The sequence below is a fragment of the Pseudophryne corroboree genome, chromosome 7 (genome assembly GCF_028390025.1).
Source record: "Pseudophryne corroboree isolate aPseCor3 chromosome 7, aPseCor3.hap2, whole genome shotgun sequence".
Classification (NCBI taxonomy): domain Eukaryota; kingdom Metazoa; phylum Chordata; class Amphibia; order Anura; family Myobatrachidae; genus Pseudophryne; species Pseudophryne corroboree.
Window position 1 is genome coordinate 180,406,409 of NC_086450.1, and position 21,526 is coordinate 180,427,934.

Consider the following 21,526-nt stretch of genomic DNA (forward strand, 5'->3'; position numbering starts at 1 on the left):
GCTGCAGCTCCCCAGGCTTTTTTAATTTTTACATTTTTTTTTTAATCATTTGCATTTTTTTTCTATTTTAACTTTATACTAACAGTATACAAGCCTGCACAAATCTTGGGATCTGTGCAGGCTTGCAAACCACAGCAGGTGGGATCCCTGCTTGATAGTGATTTAGGAACAGCTGGGGATCAAAGGCAAGTTCTAATTAGAAGGTCTAAACAACCTTTAGTAAATACTGTATTTTTGAATAGAACCCACTGTCAATCCGTGGCAAGTTCAGGTGGGTTTGAAATGTCAGTAAAGCCAACACAGTAAATTTACGACCAAGAGCATTGTGACTGTGGTCTTTCTATTTAATCAGAAATATAATAAACTATAGTTGAATACCTTTTGCTGTGAGTTGGTGCAGCACCCCTTGCAGCTGTTGCAGAGTACTTGGTGTCACCTGGAACTGCCCCACATCCCTTTCAGTCCGATCCCGACATTGGCCAAACAACCCATCTGAAAGTAGAAGATAATCCAGTTGTGTGGTGACGACATACCTAAAACTAAAGCTGACCATATACTAGACCAATTTTCGTCCAACTGTCCAACTAACCAACTATCAAACTTGTCTGCTAAAGCGGTGCTCCTAACACCTAAACAGGCTCATCTTCTCTCCGGTTGTGATGTCCTCGAAGTAGGCAACTAGTTCTACATGTTTAAAATAAGTAATAAAAATTAAACAGTTTTTTTCCCCATTTTATAGTGAACTACAGGTGCCAGCATTACTCGGCTGACAAGGCAAGTTGGCACTTGGAGAACTATAAGCTGGCTTGCCAAAAAATATTGTTGGAGTCCAGTGCTGGATACCCCAAAATCAAGGAGAAAACCGATCTGGGGCATAATTACCTATGCTCCTGGAAGTAGCAGAAGACTACCTCACCCATACCCCTGGAAGAGTATCTGTATCTCCTGGGGGCAGTGGGCAGGATAGAAAGATAATGCTATAAATTTCAGATCTGTGTGGAGGGGGCAGAGTTAAATGATACAAATCACACCATTTTAGCCCCGCCTCTTGGCAACGGACCTGCGGCATTTTGATGTGGGGCCTAATGACATGAAGACCTGGCCTCGCCCTCCAAAGTGGTAGCTGCAGCTTCTCTCTGAGTAAGTAAGATGTGGGGCCTCCCGTGAAATCAGGGTAAGCTTCAGTGGGTTGGAAGAGCCATAGATGGGGTTCCTGCAGTGTAGAGATCCTCCCATCATGCCTCCAACCAGCCCCAGGCCTGTTAATACTACCAGGTCTTGCAAACTCCAGAGAGTTAGGCCCACATAAATGTATACAGCCCCCCTGGGCTTTAAATAGGGGGTAATAAATAAGTGGTTTGTGTTTGATGTCACGCAGCCAACCCAAAACGGTTCTGTCCCGCCCTCCCTCCCCCCCAAAGCAGCGTCACCATTCCTCGAACGCCCACTACTGTCAATCACATTGGGGTCGCATCCATCGGCTGCTGTGCGTGCGCAGTTTGCCTTCATCGGCAAACTGTGCTGCGGGCCACATCAGCGGCCAACTCAGAAAAAGCCCCTTTGTCCTGAAGGGGTAGTGTTGAGTTTGACAATTAAAATGTCAACAAACACAACAAGGACACTGTGAGGCCAAACTCTGCATGCTGACATGTTAATAATGCAAAATGCAGTGTAACAGTGACGGATATACAACTTCAAACTTGATTCTTTACCATTATGCTTGCAGTTGTAAAGCCGACACTATTAAACATGTTTACAATCACGTTACTAACGTGTCGGCATGCCGGGTTCCACCTCACAGTGACCTTGTTGTGGCTGTCAACATTTTAACTGTCCTGAAGTAATCCACCTCACAAGGACACTGCGTGCAGTTCCAGCCAGTAGCCGTAGGAAATACTGCAGTGTCATATGTTTAACATTGGTCCGGTCCTATGCTTATATACATAGCAGTTCCCACAAAGTTGACCTGAAATAACTGTTGGAACACCACTGCAAGAAAGGGGCCATTGTTAAACATGCAGCATCTGAAAGCTCAGTTGGGTGAAAGTGTCCAATTTTCCTCTTCACTGAAAATTATAGTTGGAAGTAATCAAACATGTTGTATTTCTCCTGCAAGTTAGATCATTTATGGAGGTGTTTCAGCATTACCCAGTTATCCTATATAATGAAAGGCTAACGCTGCTCCTCACCTCTATGGGGAGAATTCAAGTGTTTTGCGTGCTGGCCACTGGATCGTGCCCAGTAGCACAATTCAAGTGTTGCTCCATTCAGTTGCGCACAGCCGCCAGCGCTGATATTACTGTTATGTGGTTCTGTCATTTTGACAGGCTGGTAATTAGTTGTACTAATAATTGGGTAATTGGAGATTGGAAGAAAACCGTTCTAATGTATGGCCAGCTTTATAGTAAGATACACAAGGTCCATACTTAGGGAAATCTCAGTCATACTGTACCAATGGTTCCTACTTCCTTCTCATACAGGTAAACCCCTTGGCTTGCATGTTATTTCCACTTATTGTGACGGTGCAATTAAGTTTTTTTCATATTACATTTCTTACCAAGAACAATGCATGCTATGGCTTTTACCTTAAGGCCCAAATGTAATCATTAGTGAGCTGCAGGCACTAGCAAGATATCAGCATTATATCTGCTACATATAAAGCAATTACTTTTTTTAACCTGCTTTTTGCCTTAACAAAAATTGCTGCTTGGAATCTAGCAGCTATGGACCTAACTCAGGGATATTCGCAAACCCGATGGTCTACATGGGTGTGGTATGCAAGGTAGACCACACTTAGGTTGACAGTGTCTAGGTCGAGCACTATTGGATGACAGTAAGTAGGTCGACATGGTTTCTAAGTCGACATGAGATTTTGCACTTTTTTTGGTGTCGTTTTCTCCGTACAGTGACCGGGATTCCCAATTAGTGCACCGTGTCCCCTCGCTTCGCTCGCCATGCTTCGGGCAAGGTGCCTCACTCCGTTACCGCTGCGCTCTGCTCAGGTTATCATTCCCAATCGTAGTCCACGTAGATCGTAAAGTATGAAAAAGTCCAAAAAATTAAAAAGAAATGTGAGAAATTCATGTCGACCTTTTGTCATGTCTACCTAGAAACCATATCAATCTGCTTACTATCGACCAATAGTGGTCGACCTAGACAGTGTCGACCTAAGTGTGGTCAACCTAGAGACCGGATACCGGTTTACATACCTCTCTGAAGGTGTGAGATCTGCAAATGTACAGACGCCACTGTGGGCGCATGCAGATCTCGTTATGCAAGATCCTACACAGTTTCCCCTAAGATGCAGCCGGAGCATTTGGCAGAATGGGGGTGCATTGATACTGTTTTCAAGGTGTGCTGAGGTCAGTGTCTGTGTCTGTATCTTCTGATGCAGATTCACTGGCCCTGGCAGCGTGAAAACACCAGCCATCCTGAGTAACCTGAGGTGACCAATGTTCACACAGAGGATCTAATGCTGCATTTCAATGCAACAGATCACAAAAGCATGCAGTGGGCGTCTTTCTACTACAGACGCCTCCTGCGCATGCTTGCCTACCCTCCTGGAAGCTGCAGGAGACTTACAACTTTTTGGGTAGTGCCCTGCAGTTCTGGAGGGTAGGTGGCTCTCCTGCATTCAGCTTGCTTCCTAATGAAGTGGGCAGGCTAGAGATAAAAATACTACAAAGGTTACAACGGTGTGAAGGTGATGGGGCTAATAGATGCAAATCACGTCATTAAGCCCCGTCCACTGCCCGCAGACCTGTGAATTGCCCATTTTCAGGGGAGGGGGGGGTTGTAATGACATGACAGTCCTGCCCCGCCCCCAAAGAGGAGGCAAAATAAAGTAGGCAGGTATACTCCTGTTGCATTAGCATATTTTAGCCGCTGCGCACAAAGATGCTGAGATGCTATTGTGTCCATCCCCGAATCAGCTCCTATATAGATGAAATCTCACAACTAGGCTATTACATGCGGGCCTCATACTTTCTTTCATGTGTTTTGGTCACTAACCTTGTACACAGACCTCTTCCTTAGAACACAATCTCAGGTCAAACGAACAGCCTAGAAAATCAACAAGAAAGAAAGCAAAATTAAAAATGATGCACAAATAAGACCTACCAAAATACAGTGGGGTAAATGCATACTTACGGTACCTACTTTTTTAGTCTCCTCTCCAGGGGAAGCCCGGAGAGGCAACACTGCATGTGCCCAACGGGGAAAACCTGTCTTGTCATTAGGCCCCGCCCCTAACACTGAGAAACATCCATGAACTGGGGGTTTGCGGTGAGGGATGGAACTAAAGGCCCTACCCCTAACACAGGGAAACACCTGCGATTTGCAGCGAGGGGTGGAGCTAAATGACGTAATACCCATCATTTAGCCACAACCCTTCCCGCAGCCAGTGGCGGTTCTTGCCACGGGCAAGCAGGACTTTTGCCCGGGGCGCCGCCTTCCGGAGGGCGCTGGCGCCATCCGGAGGGCGCCGCACCGTGGCAAGATCCGCCACTGCTGCCCGCTGTGTCCCCCGTCCGCCTCCGCTGCCCGCTGCCGTCCCCGTCCTCGGCGCCTCCTGTGAAGGGAACTAGACGCTATGCGTCTAGTTTCCCTTCGTGGAGAGTAACTGCTGAGCGGTGAGCGATGACGTCATCGCGCACCGCACAGCAAAGGTCCTCTCCACGAAGGGAACTAGACGCATAGCGTCTAGTTTCTCTTCGTGGAGAGGACCTTTTGCTGTGCGGTGCGCGATGACGTCATCGCGCACCGCTCAGCATTCAAGCGGCGCTTTCAATGTACAGGGGGCGTGACTCACCACGCCCCCTGTATTAGGCCACGCCCCTTTCCTGCCCGGGGCGCTCTGCGCCCTTGAACCGGCCCTGCCCGCAGCCCTGCGACTGACGGTGATTATGACATCATTCTGTCCACTTCACTAGGAATCGGGCAGGATGCAGGAGAGTCACCTACTCTTCTGGGGCTGCAGGGTACTACCCCAAAAAGCGTGAGTCTCTCGCAGCTTCCAGGACGATAGGCAAGTATGGGTAAATGTAATAGGGTCCGTGTTGCCGAAGGTGCGGGACTTTGGGCGAGAATTGCTGTATTTTTAAAGCGGCAATTATTTAGAAGGCAAAACCAACTTGGTTTTGCCTTGTAAATGATCGCAATTTTAAAAATATAGCATTCTTGCCCGAAGTCCTGCACCTCCGGCAACTCGGACCCTATTACATTTACCCCTGTATGTTTATTATGAGGATAATTTGCACTTGGGAGTAAATCCAACTCAGTGCCGCTTCTTGCGGCGGGCAAGTAATACAGGGTTTCTTGTTTGCAATAATAAGATTTTACTCACCGGTAAATCTATTTCTCGTAGTCCGTAGTGGATGCTGGGGACTCCGTAAGGACCATGGGGATTAGCGGCTCCGCAGGAGACTGGGCACAACTAAAGAAAGCTTTAGGACTACCTGGTGTGCACTGGCTCCTCCCACTAAGAGCCTCCTCCAGACCTCAGTTAGGATACTGTGCCCGGAAGAGCTGACACAATAAGGAAGGATTTTGAATCCCGGGTAAGACTCATACCAGCCACACCAATCACACCGTATAACTCGTGATACTATACCCAGTTAACAGTATGATAACAACTGAGCCTCTCAACAGATGGCTCAACAATAACCCTTTAGTTAGGCAATAACTATATACAAGTATTGCAGACAATCCGCACTTGGGATGGGCGCCCAGCATCCACTACGGACTACGAGAAATAGATTTACCGGTGAGTAAAATCTTATTTTCTCTAACGTCCTAAGTGGATGCTGGGGACTCCGTAAGGACCATGGGGATTATACCAAAGCTCCCAAACGGGCGGGAGAGTGCGGATGACTCTGCAGCACCGAATGAGCAAACTCTAGGTCCTCCTCAGCCAGAGTATCAAACTTGTAGACTCTTGCAAGAGTGTTTTAACCCGACCAAGTAACAGCTCGGCAAATTTGTAAAGCCGAGACCCCTCGGGCAGCCGCCCAAGAAGAGCCCACTTTCCTCGTGGAATGGGCTTTCACAGATTTAGGGTGCGGCATTCCAGCCGCAGAATGTGCAAGTTGAATCGTACTACAGATCCAGCGAACAATAGTCTGCTTAGAAGCAGGAACACCCAGCTTGTTGGGTGGATACAGGATAAATAGCGAGTCAGTTTTCCTGACTCCAGCCGTCCTGGAAACATATACTTTTCAGGACCCTGACTACGTCCAGAAAACTTGGAATCCTCCAAGTCCCAAGTAGCCGCAGGCACCACAATAGGTTGGTTCACATGAAAAACTGATACCACCTTAGGAAGGAATTGGGAACGAGTCCTCAATTCCGCCTTATCCATATAAAATACAGATAAGGGCATTTGTAGCTCCACGGATTTAAGTGGCTCAACTCAATGCGACTTCAGGAAATCCAACACTACATTGAGATCCCACGGTGCCACTGGAGGCTCAAACGGGGGTTGACTATGCAGCACTCCCTTAACAAAAGTCTGAACTTCAGGCAGTGAAGCCAGTTCTATTTTGGAAGAAAATCGATAGAGCCGAAATCTGGACCTTAATGGAACCCAATTTTAGGCCCATAGTCACCTCTGACTTGTAGGAAGTGCAGAAAGCGACCTAGCTGAAATTCCTCCTTTGGGGCCTTACTGGCCTCACAGCACGCAACATATTTCCGCCATATGCGGTGATAATGGTTTGCGTTCACTTCTTTCCTAGCTTTAAATAGCGTAGGGATAACTTCCTCCGGAATGCCCTTTTCCTTCAGGATCCGGCGTTCAACCGCCATGCCGTCAAACGCAGCCGCGGTACATCTTGGAACAGACAGGCCCCCTGCTGCAGCAGGTCCTGTCTGAGCAGCAGAGGCCATGGGTCCTCTGAGATCATTTCTTGGAGTTCTGGGTACCAAGCTCTTCTTGGCCACCCGGAACAATGAGTATAATTCTTACTCCTCTCCTTCTTATTATTCTCATTACCCTGGGTATGAGAGGTAGAGAAGGGAACACATACACCGACTGGTACACCCACGGTGTTACCAGAGCGTCCACAGCTATCGCCTGAGGGTCCCTTGACCTGGCGCAATATCTTTGTAGCTTTTTGTTGAGGCGGGACGCCATCCTGTCCACCTGTGGCCTTTCCCCACGGTGTACAATCATTTGGAAGACTTCTGGATGAAGTCCCCACTCTCTCGGGTGGAGGTCGTGTCTGCTGAGAAAGTCTGCTTCTCAGTTGTCCACTCCGGGAATGAACACTGCTGACAGTGCTAACACATGATTTTCCGCCCATCGGAGAATCCTTGTGGCTTCTGCCATCGCCATCCTGCTTCTTGTGCCGCCCTGTCGGTTTACATGCGAGACCGCCGTGATGTTGTCTGACTGGATCAGCACCGGCCGGTGTTGAAGCAGGGGTCTAGCCTGACTTAGGGCATTGTAAATGGCCCATAGTTCCAGAACATTTATGTGTAGGGAAGTCTCCTGACTTTTCCATAGGCCTTGGAAGTTTCTTCCCTGTGTGACTGCCCCCCAGCCTTGAAGGCTGGCATCCGTGGTCACCAGGACCCAGTCCTGTATGCCGAATCTGCGGCCCCCTAGAAGATGAGCACTCTGCAGTCACCACCACAGCGACACCCTGGCCCTTGGAGACAGGGTTATCCGCCGATGCATCTGAGAATGCGACCCGGACCACTTGTCCAACAGATCCCACTGGAAGATCCTTGCATGGGACTTGGCGAATGGAAATTCTTCGTAAGAAGCTACCATCTTTCCCAAGGCTCGCGTGCATAGATGCACCGATACCTGTATTTGTATTAGGAGGTCTCCGTCTAGAGACGCCAACTCCTTGGACTTCTCCTCCGGGAGAAACCCTTTTTATCCTGTTCTGTGTCCAGAACCATACCCAGGAACAGTAGACGCGTCGTAGGAACCAGCTGTGACTTTGGAATATTCAGAATCCAGCCGTGCTGTTATAGCACTTCCCGAGATAGTGCTACTCCGACGAACAACTGCTCCCTGGACCTCGCCTTTATAAGGAGATCGTCCAAGTACGGGATAAGTACTTCGGCCATTACCTTGGTAAATACCCTCGGTGCCGGGGACAGACCAACGGCAACGTCTGGAATTGGTAATGACAATCCTGTACCACAATTTTGAGGTACACCTGGTGACGAGGGTAAATAGGGACATGCAGGTAAGTATCCTTGATGTCCAGTGATACCCTGAAATTTTCCAGGCTTGCAATAATCGCCCTGAGCGATTCCATTTTGAACTTGAACCTTCGTATATAAGTGTTCAAGGATTTCAATTTTAGAATGGGTCTCACCGAACCGTCTGGTTTCGGTACCACAACATTTTGGAATAGTAACCCCGGCCTTGTTGAAGGAGGGGTACCTTGATTTCACCTGCTGGAAGTACAGCTTGTGAATTGCCGCCAGTACTACCTTTCTCCGAGGGCAGCAGGCAAGGCTGATGTGAGGCAACGGCGAGGGGGAGTCGTCTCGAACTCCAGCCTGTATCCCTGTGATACTACTTGCAGAACCTAGGGATCCACCTGTGGGCAAGCCCACTGATCCCTGCAGTTCCCGAGACGCGCCCCCACCGCACCTGTCTCCACCTGTGGAGCCCCAGCGTCATGCAGTGGACTCAGAGGAAGCGAGGGAAGATATTTGATCCTGGAACTGGCTGACTGGTGCAGCTTTTTCCTTCTTCCCTTGTCTCTGTGCAGAAAGGAAGCGTCTTTGACCCGCTTGCTTTTCTGAAGCCGAAAGGACTGTACCTGAAAATACGGTGCTTTCTTTAGGCTTTTGTGAGGAAACCTGAGGTAAAAATTTTTCTTCCCAGCTGTTGCTGTGGATACGAGATCCCAGAGACCATCCCCAAACAATTCCTCACCCTTATAAGGCAGAATCTCCATGTGCCTTTTAAATGCAGCATCACCTGTCCACTGCCGGGTTTCTACTACCCTCCTGGCAGAATGGACATTGCATTAATTCTGGATGCCAGCCGGCAAATATCCCTCTGTGCATCCTTTATATATAAGACAACGTCTTAAATATGCTCAATGTTAGCAAAATATTATCCCTGTCTTAGCGTATTAATATTATCTGACAGGGTGTCAGACCACGCTGCAGCAGCACTATTTATGCTGAGGCAATTGCAGGTTTCAGTATATAACCTGAGTGTGTAAATACAGACTTCAGGATCGCCTCCTGCTTTTTATCAGCAGGTTCCTTCAAGGTGGCCGTATCCTAAGACGGCAGTGCCACCTTTTGACAAATGTGTGAGCGCCTTATCCACCCTAAGGGATATCTCCCAACGTGACCTATCCTCTGGCGGGAAAGGGTACGCCATCAGTAACTTTTTAGAAATTACCAGTTTCTTATCGGGGGAAACCACGCTTCTTTACACACTTCATTCATTCATCTGATGGGGGAACAAAACAGTGGCTGTTTTTTCTCCCCAAAAATAAAACCCCTTTTATGTGGTACTTGGGTTCATGTCAGAAAATACGTAACACATTTTTCATTGCCGAGATCATGTAACGGATGTTCCTAGTGGATTGTGTATATGTCTCAACCTCGTCGACACTCGAGTCAGACTCCGTGTCGACATCTGTGTCTGCCATCTGAGGTAACGGGCGTTGTTTGAGCCCCTGATGGCCTTTGAGACGCCTGGGCAGACGCGGGCTGAGAAGCCGGCTGTTCCACAGCTGTTACGTCATCCAGCCTTTTATCTAAGGAGTTGACACTGTCGGTTAATACCTTCCACCTATCCATCCACTCTGGTGTCGGCCCCACAGGGGGCGACATCCCATTTATCGGCCTCTGCTCCGCCTCCACGTAACCTTCCTCATCCAACATGTCGACACAGCCGTACCGACACACCGCACACACACAGGGAATGCTCTGACTGAGTACAGGACCCCACAAAGTCCTTTGGGGAGACCGAGAGAGAGTATGCTAGCACACACCAGAGCGCTATATAATGCAGGGATTAACACTATAACTGAGTGATTTTTCCCCAAATAGCTGCTTGTATACATATATTGCGTCTAAATTTAGTGCCCCCCCTCTCTTTTTAACCCTTTGAGCCTGAAAACTACAGGGGAGAGCCTGGGGAGCTGTCTTCCAGCTGCACTGTGAAGAGAAAATGGCGCCAGTGTGCTGAGGGAGAAGCCCCGCCCCCTTTTCGGCGGACTTTCTCCCGCTTTTTCTGTGATACTGGCAGGGGTAATTTTACATCTATATAGCCTCTGGGACTATATATGATGTATATTTTGCCAGCCAAGGTGTTATTTATTGCCCTCAGGGCGCCCGCCCCCCAGCGCCCTGCACCCATCAGTGACCGAAGTGTGAGGTGTACATGAGGAGCAATGGCGCACAGCTGCAGTGCTGTGCACTACCTTGGTGAAGACCGAAGTCTTCTGCCGCCGATTTTCCGGACCTTCTTCGTGCTTCTGGCTCTGTAAGGGGGACGGCGGCGCGGCTCCGGGAACGAACACCAAGGTCGGGTCCTGCGGTCGATCCCTCTGGAGCTAATGGTGTCCAGTAGTCTAAGAAGCCCAAACTACCACCTGTTAGGTAGGTTCGCTTCTTCTCCCCTTAGTCCCTCGCTGCAGTGAGTCTGTTGCCAGCAGATCTCACTGAAAATAAAAAACCTAAATATACTTTCTTTCTAGGTGCTCAGGAGAGCCCCTAGTGTGCATCCAGCTCGGCCGGGCACAAGAATCTAACTGAGGTCTGGAGGAGGGTCTTAGTGGGAGGAGCCAGTGCACACCAGGTAGTCCTAAAGCTTTCTTTAGTTGTGCCCAGTCTCCTGCGGAGCCGCTAATCCCCATGGTCCTTACGGAGTCCCCAGCATCCACTTAGGACGTTAGAGAAATGTATTTGCTGTGATATTTCTTTTCTTCTCACTCAGCTCAATATACATGATAAATGTGATGCCTATGCAATAAATTCCAAATGCAAGTTGACCTTGTATGAATTCATCCCTAAACATATAAGTAAATTATGATTTTGGTGTATTAAATGTTATTTTATTGTGAACACTGGACGTCTACATCTTGTAAGCACTACCAATATTTATTGGATGTGCTGTTTTCCATACCATTTCAGCATTAACCACATCATTACAGACACCATATACTCTAATTAAACAAATAATTATCCTGTATTCAATTTGAAGACCAGGGGTAGCAAGTTTTTCCTCTTTTGTTCCTGATTTTCACCATTAGAAGTCCAAAACGTTTGGAAGTGCCACCATGATTACATGTGCAAAGATTTAGAAATTGAATAGATGGGTACTCCAAATTTTAGTGGCTCCCGTGTCCATCCTGTCCTGGAGCTAGGCTGCTCAGGTTAGGTTAATAATGTATTACCTGGAGACGAAGACATTCTTCAAGATTTTGTACTGTCATTTAACTGAGAGCAGGACTAACTATGGCAGGGTTCACTTGCCCACCAAGTATCTTGGGCCATGCTTTGGTTCTTTGGTTTGGGGAAGATATAGCATGCCAAAAGGGTAACCTTTGTGAGGGATGAAGGTGGAAGAGTAGCGGAAACATGTCTAGTAAGACAGGGACCGATTCCACGAGTGACACTAAAAGTATTGAGTGCCACCTTGTGGCACTAGTGCAAGGGACCCCTACCCCTGGTCTACACTGCTGATCCTCTCCTCCTTACTCAGTACCTCACTTATCCTATTTCCCATCATTACTCTACGTCAGTGGTTCTCAAACTTGGTCCTCAGGACCCCACACGGTTCACGTTTTCCATGTCACCCAGCAGGTGCACTGTGTATTACCAACTGTCACATTTTAAAAATGTACAGGTGACCTGCAAAACATTAACCGTGTGGGGTCCTGAGGACCGAGTTTGAGAACCTGTGCTCTACGTACTCATTCCATCCTATCTACCTATACCTCTCACCTCTAGCCTCCAAACCCACAGGATATACTGTATCACATAATTTCACATAACTCATTATTTACACCATTTGCCAAGTCACACAAAGCACTTTCTCCCCCTCCATTCACCTTCTCTCAACTCTTCACCTCACCCAAATCACCACTCTACAAATTTCTTGCAGCTCCTTAAAAGCTTTTGAATATGGCTAGAAAACCTGAGTTCCTGCACAATACTAACATCATCTAACACTCAATTGTTTATTGTAAATCATCAGAAGCGATAATTTAATAATTACATCAAAACAGAATATGCTGAAATAAACAAGAACATTAACACTGTACATTGTACAAGCCTGACTGCAAGTATCAGGAAGGGGATTTTATCAGTCTCCGTGCTTAAAATCCTCAGAGACTGTACAGCTGTATCACCAGATCCTCTTCATATGTCAGAATATTCCCATCTTCACTTGACATAGCTGCTGATTGCCCTTAATGACGTTGCTTTGGGCTTTCAGATGAATGTGAAGACAGCAGTTATTAGATATATGAATAACAACTGACGGACACAGAAGCACAGCTCTCTTATTAACTCGAAATTCCAACCAATTTCTTCAGCAATATTTCTAAATTCATCTTATTTGACGTAAGCATTCCAGTCCTTGGTACACTGCCTTTTTATATAACACTGAACACAAATAAATTACTATATAACAAACCACAGCATGCAGTGATTCCAGATTCATCTAAATCAAAATGAATATTTAAAAATAAAGATGCATAATTGGAATACGATTTTAATATTAAACAGTTTAAATTTGCATTGTTTCAGTACGAAGAGATTTTTGTGCTGAATTATTGCAAATTATTGAAAGCAGAGCATCCAGTCACCAAGAGAAGGCACAGGGGGATAATTAGCATGGTGCTTAAGATCACCCACACACATATAACATAGACCACAATATAAGCCAGCGTAAAGGCCAGCTCCATTATCTGACGTAGGATGAGTCACTGGAAGAAGCGGGGGTAGAAAGCCATATACGGGTAGTACTAGCGTCAGTGTCTGAATCAGCATGCACGTCACATACAGGACAAGGAAATGAGTTCCTCCCCTATATTTCTCCCTAGACAATCATAGAACTCAATTCTCAATAATTATGGCATGAGTATAAATTTCTAAATGTATGTATTATTATGTATATTAATAATATCATCCTCATAACTACTGCGAGCTTACTGATAACATAAGACTCCATCCTAGCTATGACTCCCATTAAAAAATAAAATAAGATTTTACTTACCGGTAAATCTATTTCTCGTAGTCCGTAGTGGATGCTGGGGACTCCGTAAGGACCATGGGGATAGACGGGCTCCGCAGGAGACATGGGCACTTTAAGAAAAAATTTAGATTCTGGTGTGCTCTGGCTCCTCCCTCTATGTCCCTCCTCCAGACCTCAGTTAGAGAAACTGTGCCCGGAAGAGCTGACAGTACAAGGAAAGGATTTTGGGAATCCAGGGTAAGACTCAAACCAGCCACACCAATCACACCGTATAACTTGTGATAAACTTACCCAGTCAACAGTATGAACAAAAACAGAGCATCAGATAAACCCTGATGCAACTATAACTTAACCCTTATTTAACCAATAACTATATACAAGCATTGCAGAAGAAGTCCGCACTTGGGACGGGCGCCCAGCATCCACTACGGACTACGAGAAATAGATTTACCGGTAAGTAAAATCTTATTTTCTCTAACGTCCTAGTGGATGCTGGGGACTCCGTAAGGACCATGGGGATTATACCAAAGCTCCCTAACGGGCGGGAGAGTGCGGATGAGTCTGCAGCACTGAATGAGCAAACACAAGGTCCTCCTCAGCCAGGGTATCAAACTTGTAGAACTTTGCAAAGGTGTTTGAACCTGACCAAGTAGCCGCTCGGCAAAGCTGTAATGCCGAGACCCCTCGGGCAGCCGCCCAAGAAGAGCCCACCTTCCTTGTGGAATGGGCCTTAACTGATTTAGGCAGCGGCAACCCAGCCGCAGAATGAGCCTGCTGAATCGTGTTACAGATCCAGCGAGCAATAGTTTGCTTTGAAGCAGGCGCCCCAAGCTTGTTGGAAGCATACAGGATAAACAAAGATTCTGTTTTCCTGACCTTAGCCAGGGGCGGAAGTCCGGGAGGCAGCGGAGTCGGCTGCCGCCGGGCTCCTGACCCGCAGAGGGCGCCTCGCAGTGGCGCCTCTGACATTACACAGATTGACATGCGGACGAGCGCCCGCATGTCAATCTGATGTCTCCCTCCCTGCTGTGTTGGAGGGACATGGAGCGCATCGCGCGTCTCCTGTGTCCCTCCCTGGCTCTCTCCCGGCCGGTCTAAGGAAGTGCCATTCGTGAGCTCTGATTGGCTCACGAACCGGCACTTCCTGTATTAGACCGGCCGGGGGAGAGAGCCAGGGAGGGACACAGGAGACGCGCGATGCGCTCCATGTCCCTCCAACACAAGGTGGGAGCAGGCACTGGGGGCATATACCTGGTACTGGGGGGCATATACCTGGCACTGGGGGGGGAGGAGACCTGGCACTGGGGGGCATATACATGGCACTTGGGGGCATATACCTGGCACTGGGGGGGAAGACCTGGCACTGGGGGGCATATACCTGGCACTGTGGGGTATATACCTGGCACTGTGGGGTATATACCTGGCACTGTGGGGCATATACCTGGCACTGGGGGGGGAAGACCTGGCACTGGGGGGCATATACCTGGCACTGGGGGGCATATATCTGGCACTGGGGGGGGGGGGGGGAGACCTGGCACTGGGGGGCATATACATGGCACTGTGGGGGAAGACCTGGCACTGGGGGGGAAGACCTGGCACTGGGGGGCATATACCTGGCACTGTGGGGCATATACCTGGCACTGGGGGGCATATACCTGGCACTGGGGGGGAAGACCTGGCACTGGGACGGGGGGCATATGTGGCACTGGGGAGGGGGGTATATTTGGCACTGGGGGCATATACCTGGCACTGTGGGGGAAGACCTGGCACTGGGGGGCATATACCTGGCACTGGGGGAGGAGACCTGGCACTGGGGCGGGGGGCATATGTGGCACTGGGGAGGGGGGTATATTTGGCACTGGGGGCATATACCTGGCACAGTGGGGGAAGATCTGGCACAGGGGGCATATGGGGGAAGATCTGGCACTGGGGGCATATACCTGGCACTGGGCGCATATACCTGGCCCTGTGGGGGAATATCTGGCACTGGGGGCATATACCTGGCCCTGTGGGGGAATATCTGGCACTGGGGGCATATACCTGGCACTGGGCGCATATACCTGGCCCTGTGGGGGAATATCTGGCACTGGGGGCATATACCCGGCACTGTGGGGGGAATATCTGGCACTGGGGGCATACACCTGGCACTGTGGGGGAATATCTGGCATTGGGGGCATATGCCTGGCACTGTGGAGAAATATCTGGCACTGGGGGCATATAGCTGGCACTGAGGGGGCATAGGTGGCACTGTGGTGGAATATTTGGCACTGTGGGGGAGTAGGCACTGAGGGGGCATATGTGGCACTGTGGTGGAATATTTGGCACGGGGGGGAGCAGGCACTGAGGGGGCATATGTGGCACTGGGGGGGTATATTTGGCACTGGGGGCATGTACCTGGCACTGGAGGCATATACCTGACACTGTGGGGGAATATCTGGCACTGGGGGCATATGTGGCACTGGGAGCACGGCCCTAGCAACACGCACTACCCCCTAGCAATGAGCATGACACCCAGTGCATGAACCCCCTGGCAACGAGCATGACACCCTGAGCATGAAACCCCTGGCACCGTGCATGGAACCGCTGGCAACGAGCATGACACCCAGTGCATGAAACCCCTGGCAACGAGCATGACACCCTGAGCATGAAAACCCCTGGCACCGTGCATGGAACCAAGAGCATGAAACCGCTGGCAACGAACATGACACCCAGTGCATGAAACCCCTGGCAACGAGCATGACAACCTGAGCATGAAAACCCCTGGCACCGTGCATGGAACCAAGAGCATGAAACCCCTGGCAACGAGCAGGTAATTTAAAAGTAATTAGAAGCCTTACTGTAGAACTTAATGTATAATGGGCATTACGGTGTGTGGCATAATGTATCACGGACATTGCGGTGTGTGTCATAATGTGTCGGGCATTACGGTGTATGGTATACTATATCGCGGGCATTGTGATATGTGGTATAATGTCTCAGGCTCATTGTGGTGTGTGTTATACTGTGTCAAAGACATTGTATGTGCTATAATGTATCAAGGGCATTGCAGTGTGTAGCATAATGTATAACGGGCATTGTGATTCCTGTCATAATGTGTCACAGGCATTACGGTGTGTGGTATAATGTATCAGGGGCATTGCAGTGTGTAGCATAATGTATAACGGGCATTACGATTCCTGTCATAATGTGTCGGGGGCATTACGGTGTGTGGCATAATGTGTCGGGGGCATTATGGTGTGTTCATATTGTGTCATGTGCATTATTGTGTGTGGCATAATGTCTAAGGGCCACTGCAGTATGTGGCATAATGTATACTGGGCATTACTATAAGGAGGAAAAATTACAAATAATGTAAGGGGCATGAATCAGGATTAATTTTCTTTCCCGCCTGGGCGTGCAGGTTGGAAAACTGGGGTATAACGCAGTCTTTTCCTGCAATGTTACACCCCTTTATGGTAAGCCATGCCCATCCCAATGAAGCCACACACTCTATACTGCCAATTATGGAGGGGGGGGGGGCGAATAATTTTTTGGCTTGGGGGAGAAAAATTTCTAGTTACGTCACTGAACTGACTCATTCCTGTAAGCCGCCACTACAGCGCAAACCCCAGGAGAGTACGCTGGTGCGCGCCTGCTGTGGGAGGTAGGAGAGGAGCTGCTGCTACCGTTGCCCCGCTGCTGTGGGGAAGGGGGGGACGGGATGGATGGACACACGTGCGAGGCGGTGTTTAAGAGCTGGTACCACGCTTGCCTTGGATTACACTTCTTATTGCGCTCTGCCTCTGGTAATTGGGGAGGAGAGAAGAGCCTTCTTTCACTACACAAGGTATCCATCTATGCTCCCTTTCTCCCTGCATAAGTGCACTGCCAGTATACTGTATGTATGTTTGTATATATAGATTGAGGTAGGGGTCTGGCACAGCCACATAATAGACTAATACATTGGGTGCCCTCACAGCAAAGTAGTTTAGCAAAATAGAGGTGGTGCGGCACTCCAATGATTTGCACACTGACACCAATTGAAGTAGTGCAACGTTTCAATGCCCGTTTAATGAATCTGCATTTTTGTCATATATACAATGACCCCCATTCTGCCTCATCCCGTCCTCCAGACCTCTGTTACTCCATCTGCCCCCCCCCCCCCCCCCATTTGCCAAGTCCTTCTGCCCGCCCGCGACCATCCCTCCCCATCTTCCTCCCATAATTAATTGTCCTCCCGCAGGGAATACATATGTTTTACCGACAGACGGGATGCCGTCTGTCAGCATCCTGACAGCAGCATCCCGTCCGTCAGAATTCTGGCAGGGGGCGTGCGCAATGAAGGCCCTTGCTTGTTGCGCTCGCAACGCAGTGGTCTCGGTGGTTCCCATCCCACTCTATTGGTGTTGTGGACACCCACGAATGGGAATAAGACCTGTGAGACGGTATTCTGGTGTCGGTATCCTGACCGCTAGGAATCCCGACAGCCAGCAAAATGATTGCCTCCCCTCCCGCAGTATCGGTCACATAATAGACTCACTTTCAGCTCCAGGCCCATGTGGACCCCAAACTGGCACTGGTCTGCAGGGATGTATCATTGGCACAAGGTTAAAAATGCAGCCAAACCTCCAAAAATGCAGTTTTCAGAGGTTTGGCGGCTTACTACTTATCCACCAAGCCTAGACCCCAGGGCTTGGATGCGGTGGGCAACACCATCTTTAGATGGGCTTCTATCACATTACCCATTGGACCCCTCCCAGCACCCCCTAGTGGGGCGCATCAGCCCACGCATGCACAGATAGGACTCCGGATCATACACCGGGAAGTTCTACTGTATCATGGCAAAGAATAGCTCTCACCGCAAGAGCTGTCCTTTGGAAATTTCTTCATGCATACGCCATTATGCTTGCAAAGAATGGCAGGATATATATATATATATAAATATATATATAGCCTGCAGGATCAATATTGGTGTGGTGTGTGTGTATGTATATATATATATATATATATATATATATATATATATATATATAAAAAAATTTTTTTGCCTCTATATAGGGGGGCACCTGTATTTATATTGCCTCCGGGCGTCTAGGACGAACTTACGCCACTGACCTTAGCCATTCTGACTACATAAACCTTCAAAGCCCTGACCACATCCAGTGACACGGAATCCTCCAAGTCAGTAGTAGCCACAGGCACCACAATAGGTTGGTTTATATGAAAGGATGAAACCACTTTCGGCAGAAATTGTGGGCGGGTCCGCAATTCTGCTCTATCCGCATGGAAAACCAGATAAGGGCTTATATGTGACAAAGCCGCCAATTCTGACACACGCCTAGCCGAAGCCAAGGCTAATAGCATGACCACCTTCCACGTGAGATATTTCAATTCCACCATTTTGAGTGGTTCAAACCAGTGTGATTTCAGGAAACTCAACACCACGTTAAGATCCCAAGGTGCCACTGGAGGCACAAAAGGGGGCTGAATATGCAGCACTCCCTTTACAAACGTCTGAACTTCAGGCAGAGAAGCCAGTTTTTTTTTAAAGAAAATGGATAAGGCCGAAATCTGAACCTTAATGGAACCCAATTTAAGGCCCAAAGTCACTCCCGACTGTAGGAAGTGAAGGAAACGGCCCAGCTGAAATTCCTCCGTAGGGGCATTCCTGGCCTCACACCAAGTCACATATTTTCTCCATATACGGTGATAATGTTGAGCCGTCCAGCCTTCCTAGCCTTTATCAGCGTAGGAATAACTTCATCCGGAATGCCATCCGGATCCTGCTAGGATCCGGCATTCAACCGCCATGCCGTCAAACGCAGCCGCGGTAAGTCTTGGAACAGACAGGGCCCCTGTTGCAACAAGTCCTGTCTTAGAGGCAGAGGCCACGGGTCCTCTGTGAGCATTTCTTGCAGATCTGGATACCAAGTCCTTCTTGGCCAGTCCGGAACAATGAGTATTGTTCTCACTCCTCTTTTTCTTATGATTCTCAGCACCTTTGGTATGAGAGGAAGAGGAGGAAATACATAGACCAACTGGAACACCCACGGCGTCACCAGTGCGTCCACAGCTATCACCTGAGGGTCTCTTGACCTGGTGCAATACTTCTGTAGCTTTTTGTTGAGGCGGGATGCCATCATGTCCATCTGTGGCAGCTCCCACCGACTTGCAACCTGCGCGAAAACTTCTTGATGAAGTCTCCATTCTCCCGGGTGGAGGTCGTGCCTGCTGAGGAAGTCTGCTTCCCAGTTGTCCACTCCCGGAATGAACACTGCTGACAGTGCGCTTACGTGATTCTCCGCCCAGCGAAGAATTCTGGTGGCTTCTGCCATCGCCACCCTGCTCCTTGTGCCGCCTTGGCGGTTTACATGAGCCACTGCAGTGATGTTGTCTGACTGAATCAGAACCGGGTTGTTGCGAAGTAGGGACTCCGCTTGGCGTAGGGCGTTGTATATGGCCCTTAGTTCCAGGATGTTGATGTGGAGGCAAGTCTCCTGACTTGACCACAGACCCTGGAAATTTCTTCCCTGCGTGACTGCCCCCCACCCTCGGAGGCTTGCATCCGTGGTCACCAGAACCCAGTCCTGAATGCCGAATCTGCGGCCCTCGAGGAGGTGAGCACTCTGCAGCCACCACAGGAGAGACACCCTGGCCCTGGGGGATAGGGTGATTAACCGATGCATCTGAAGATGTGATCCGGACCATTTGTCCAGTAGATCCCATTGAAAGGTCCTCGCATGGAACCTGCCGAAGGGAATAGCCTCGTATGATGCCACCATCTTTCCCAGGACTCGCATGCAGTGATGCACCGACACCTGTTTTGGTTTCAATAGGTTTCTGACCAGTGTCATGAGCTCTTGAGCCTTCTCCATCGGGAGGTAAACCCTCTTCTGGTCTGTGTCCAGAATCATGCCCAGGAAGGGCAGACGAGTCGCAGGAATCAACTGCGACTTTGGAATATTTAGAATCCAGCCGTGTTGCTGTAACACTTCCAGAGAGCGTGCTACGCTGATCAGCAACTGCTCTCTGGACCTCGCCTTTATGAGGAGATCGTCCAAGTATGGGATAATTGTGACCCCCTACTTCCGCAGGAGTACCATCATTTCTGCCATTACCTTGGTAAATATTCTTGGTGCCGTGGAGAGACCAAACGGCAACGTCTGAAATTGGTAATGACAATCCTGTACCACAAACCTGAGGTACGCCTGATGAGGTGGATAAATGGGGACATGAAGGTATGCATCCTTTATGTCCAGAGACACCATAAAATCCCCCCTTCCAGGCTTGCGATGACCGCTCTGAGCGATTCCATCTTGAACTTGAACCTTTTCAGGTATATGTTCAGGGATTTTAAATTCAATATGGGTCTGACCGAACCGTCCGATTTCGGTACCACAAACATGGTCGAATAATAACCCTTTCCTTGTTGAAGGAGGGGAACCTTGACCACCACCTGTTGAAGATACAATTTGTGAATTGCAGCTAACACTATTTCCCTCTCTAAGGGGGAAGCTGGCAGGGCCGATTTGAGGTATCGGTGAGGGGGCATCTCTTCGAATTCCAGCTTGTATCCCTGAGACACAATATCTATTGCCCAGGGATCCACCTGTGAGTGAACCCACTTGTGGCTGAAATTCCGGAGACGCACCCCCACCGGGCCTGGCTCCGCCTGTGGAGCCCCAGCGTCATGCGGTGGATTTTGTAGAGGCCGGGGAGGACTTCTGTTCCTGGGAACTAGCTGTGTTGTGCAGCTTCTTTCCTCTGCCCCTGCCTCTGGCAAGAAAGGACGCACCTCGGACTTTCTTGCCTTTTTGTGATCGAAAGGACTGCATTTGGTAATACGGTGCTTTCTTAGGCTGTGAGGAAACATATAGCAAAAAATTTGACTTCCCAGCAGTAGCTGTGGAGACCAGGTCCGAGAGACCCTCCCCAAACAATTCCTCACCCTTGTAAGGTAAAACCTCCATGTGCCTTTTTGAGTCGGCATCACCTGTCCATTGCCAAGTCCACAGGACCCTTCTGGCAGAAATCGACATTGCATTTATTCTAGAGCCCAGTAGGCTAATGTCTCTTTGAGCATCTCTCATATATAGGACAGCGTCTTTTATATGCCCCAGGGTCATTAATATAGTATCCTTGTCTAAGGTATCAAGTTCCTCAGATAAGGTATCCGTCCATGCTGCTACAGCACTACACACCCACGCCGACGCAATTGCTGGCTTTAGTAAGGTACCTGAATGTGTATAAATGGACTTCAGGGTACCCTCTTGCTTTTTATCCGCAGCATCTATTAGGGTGGCCGTATCCTGTGACGGCAGGGCTACCCTCTTGGATAAGCGTGTTAAAGCTTTG

At 48.9% G+C, this 21,526-nt stretch overlaps 1 protein-coding gene across 2 annotated transcripts in view; it reads right to left on the reverse strand.

The window, feature by feature from the left end:
* The window catches only part of PTPRN (protein tyrosine phosphatase receptor type N), a 282,930-nt gene that overhangs the window by 228,144 nt on the left and 33,260 nt on the right, over positions 1 to 21,526 (reverse strand). For both annotated transcript variants that reach the window (XM_063933845.1, XM_063933846.1), the window contains exons 2-3: positions 4,012 to 4,062; positions 379 to 492 (exon numbers count right to left, since the gene is read on the reverse strand). In XM_063933845.1, the coding sequence (XP_063789915.1) occupies positions 379 to 492; positions 4,012 to 4,062 (165 nt within the window). The remainder of the gene's footprint in view (positions 1 to 378; positions 493 to 4,011; positions 4,063 to 21,526) is intronic.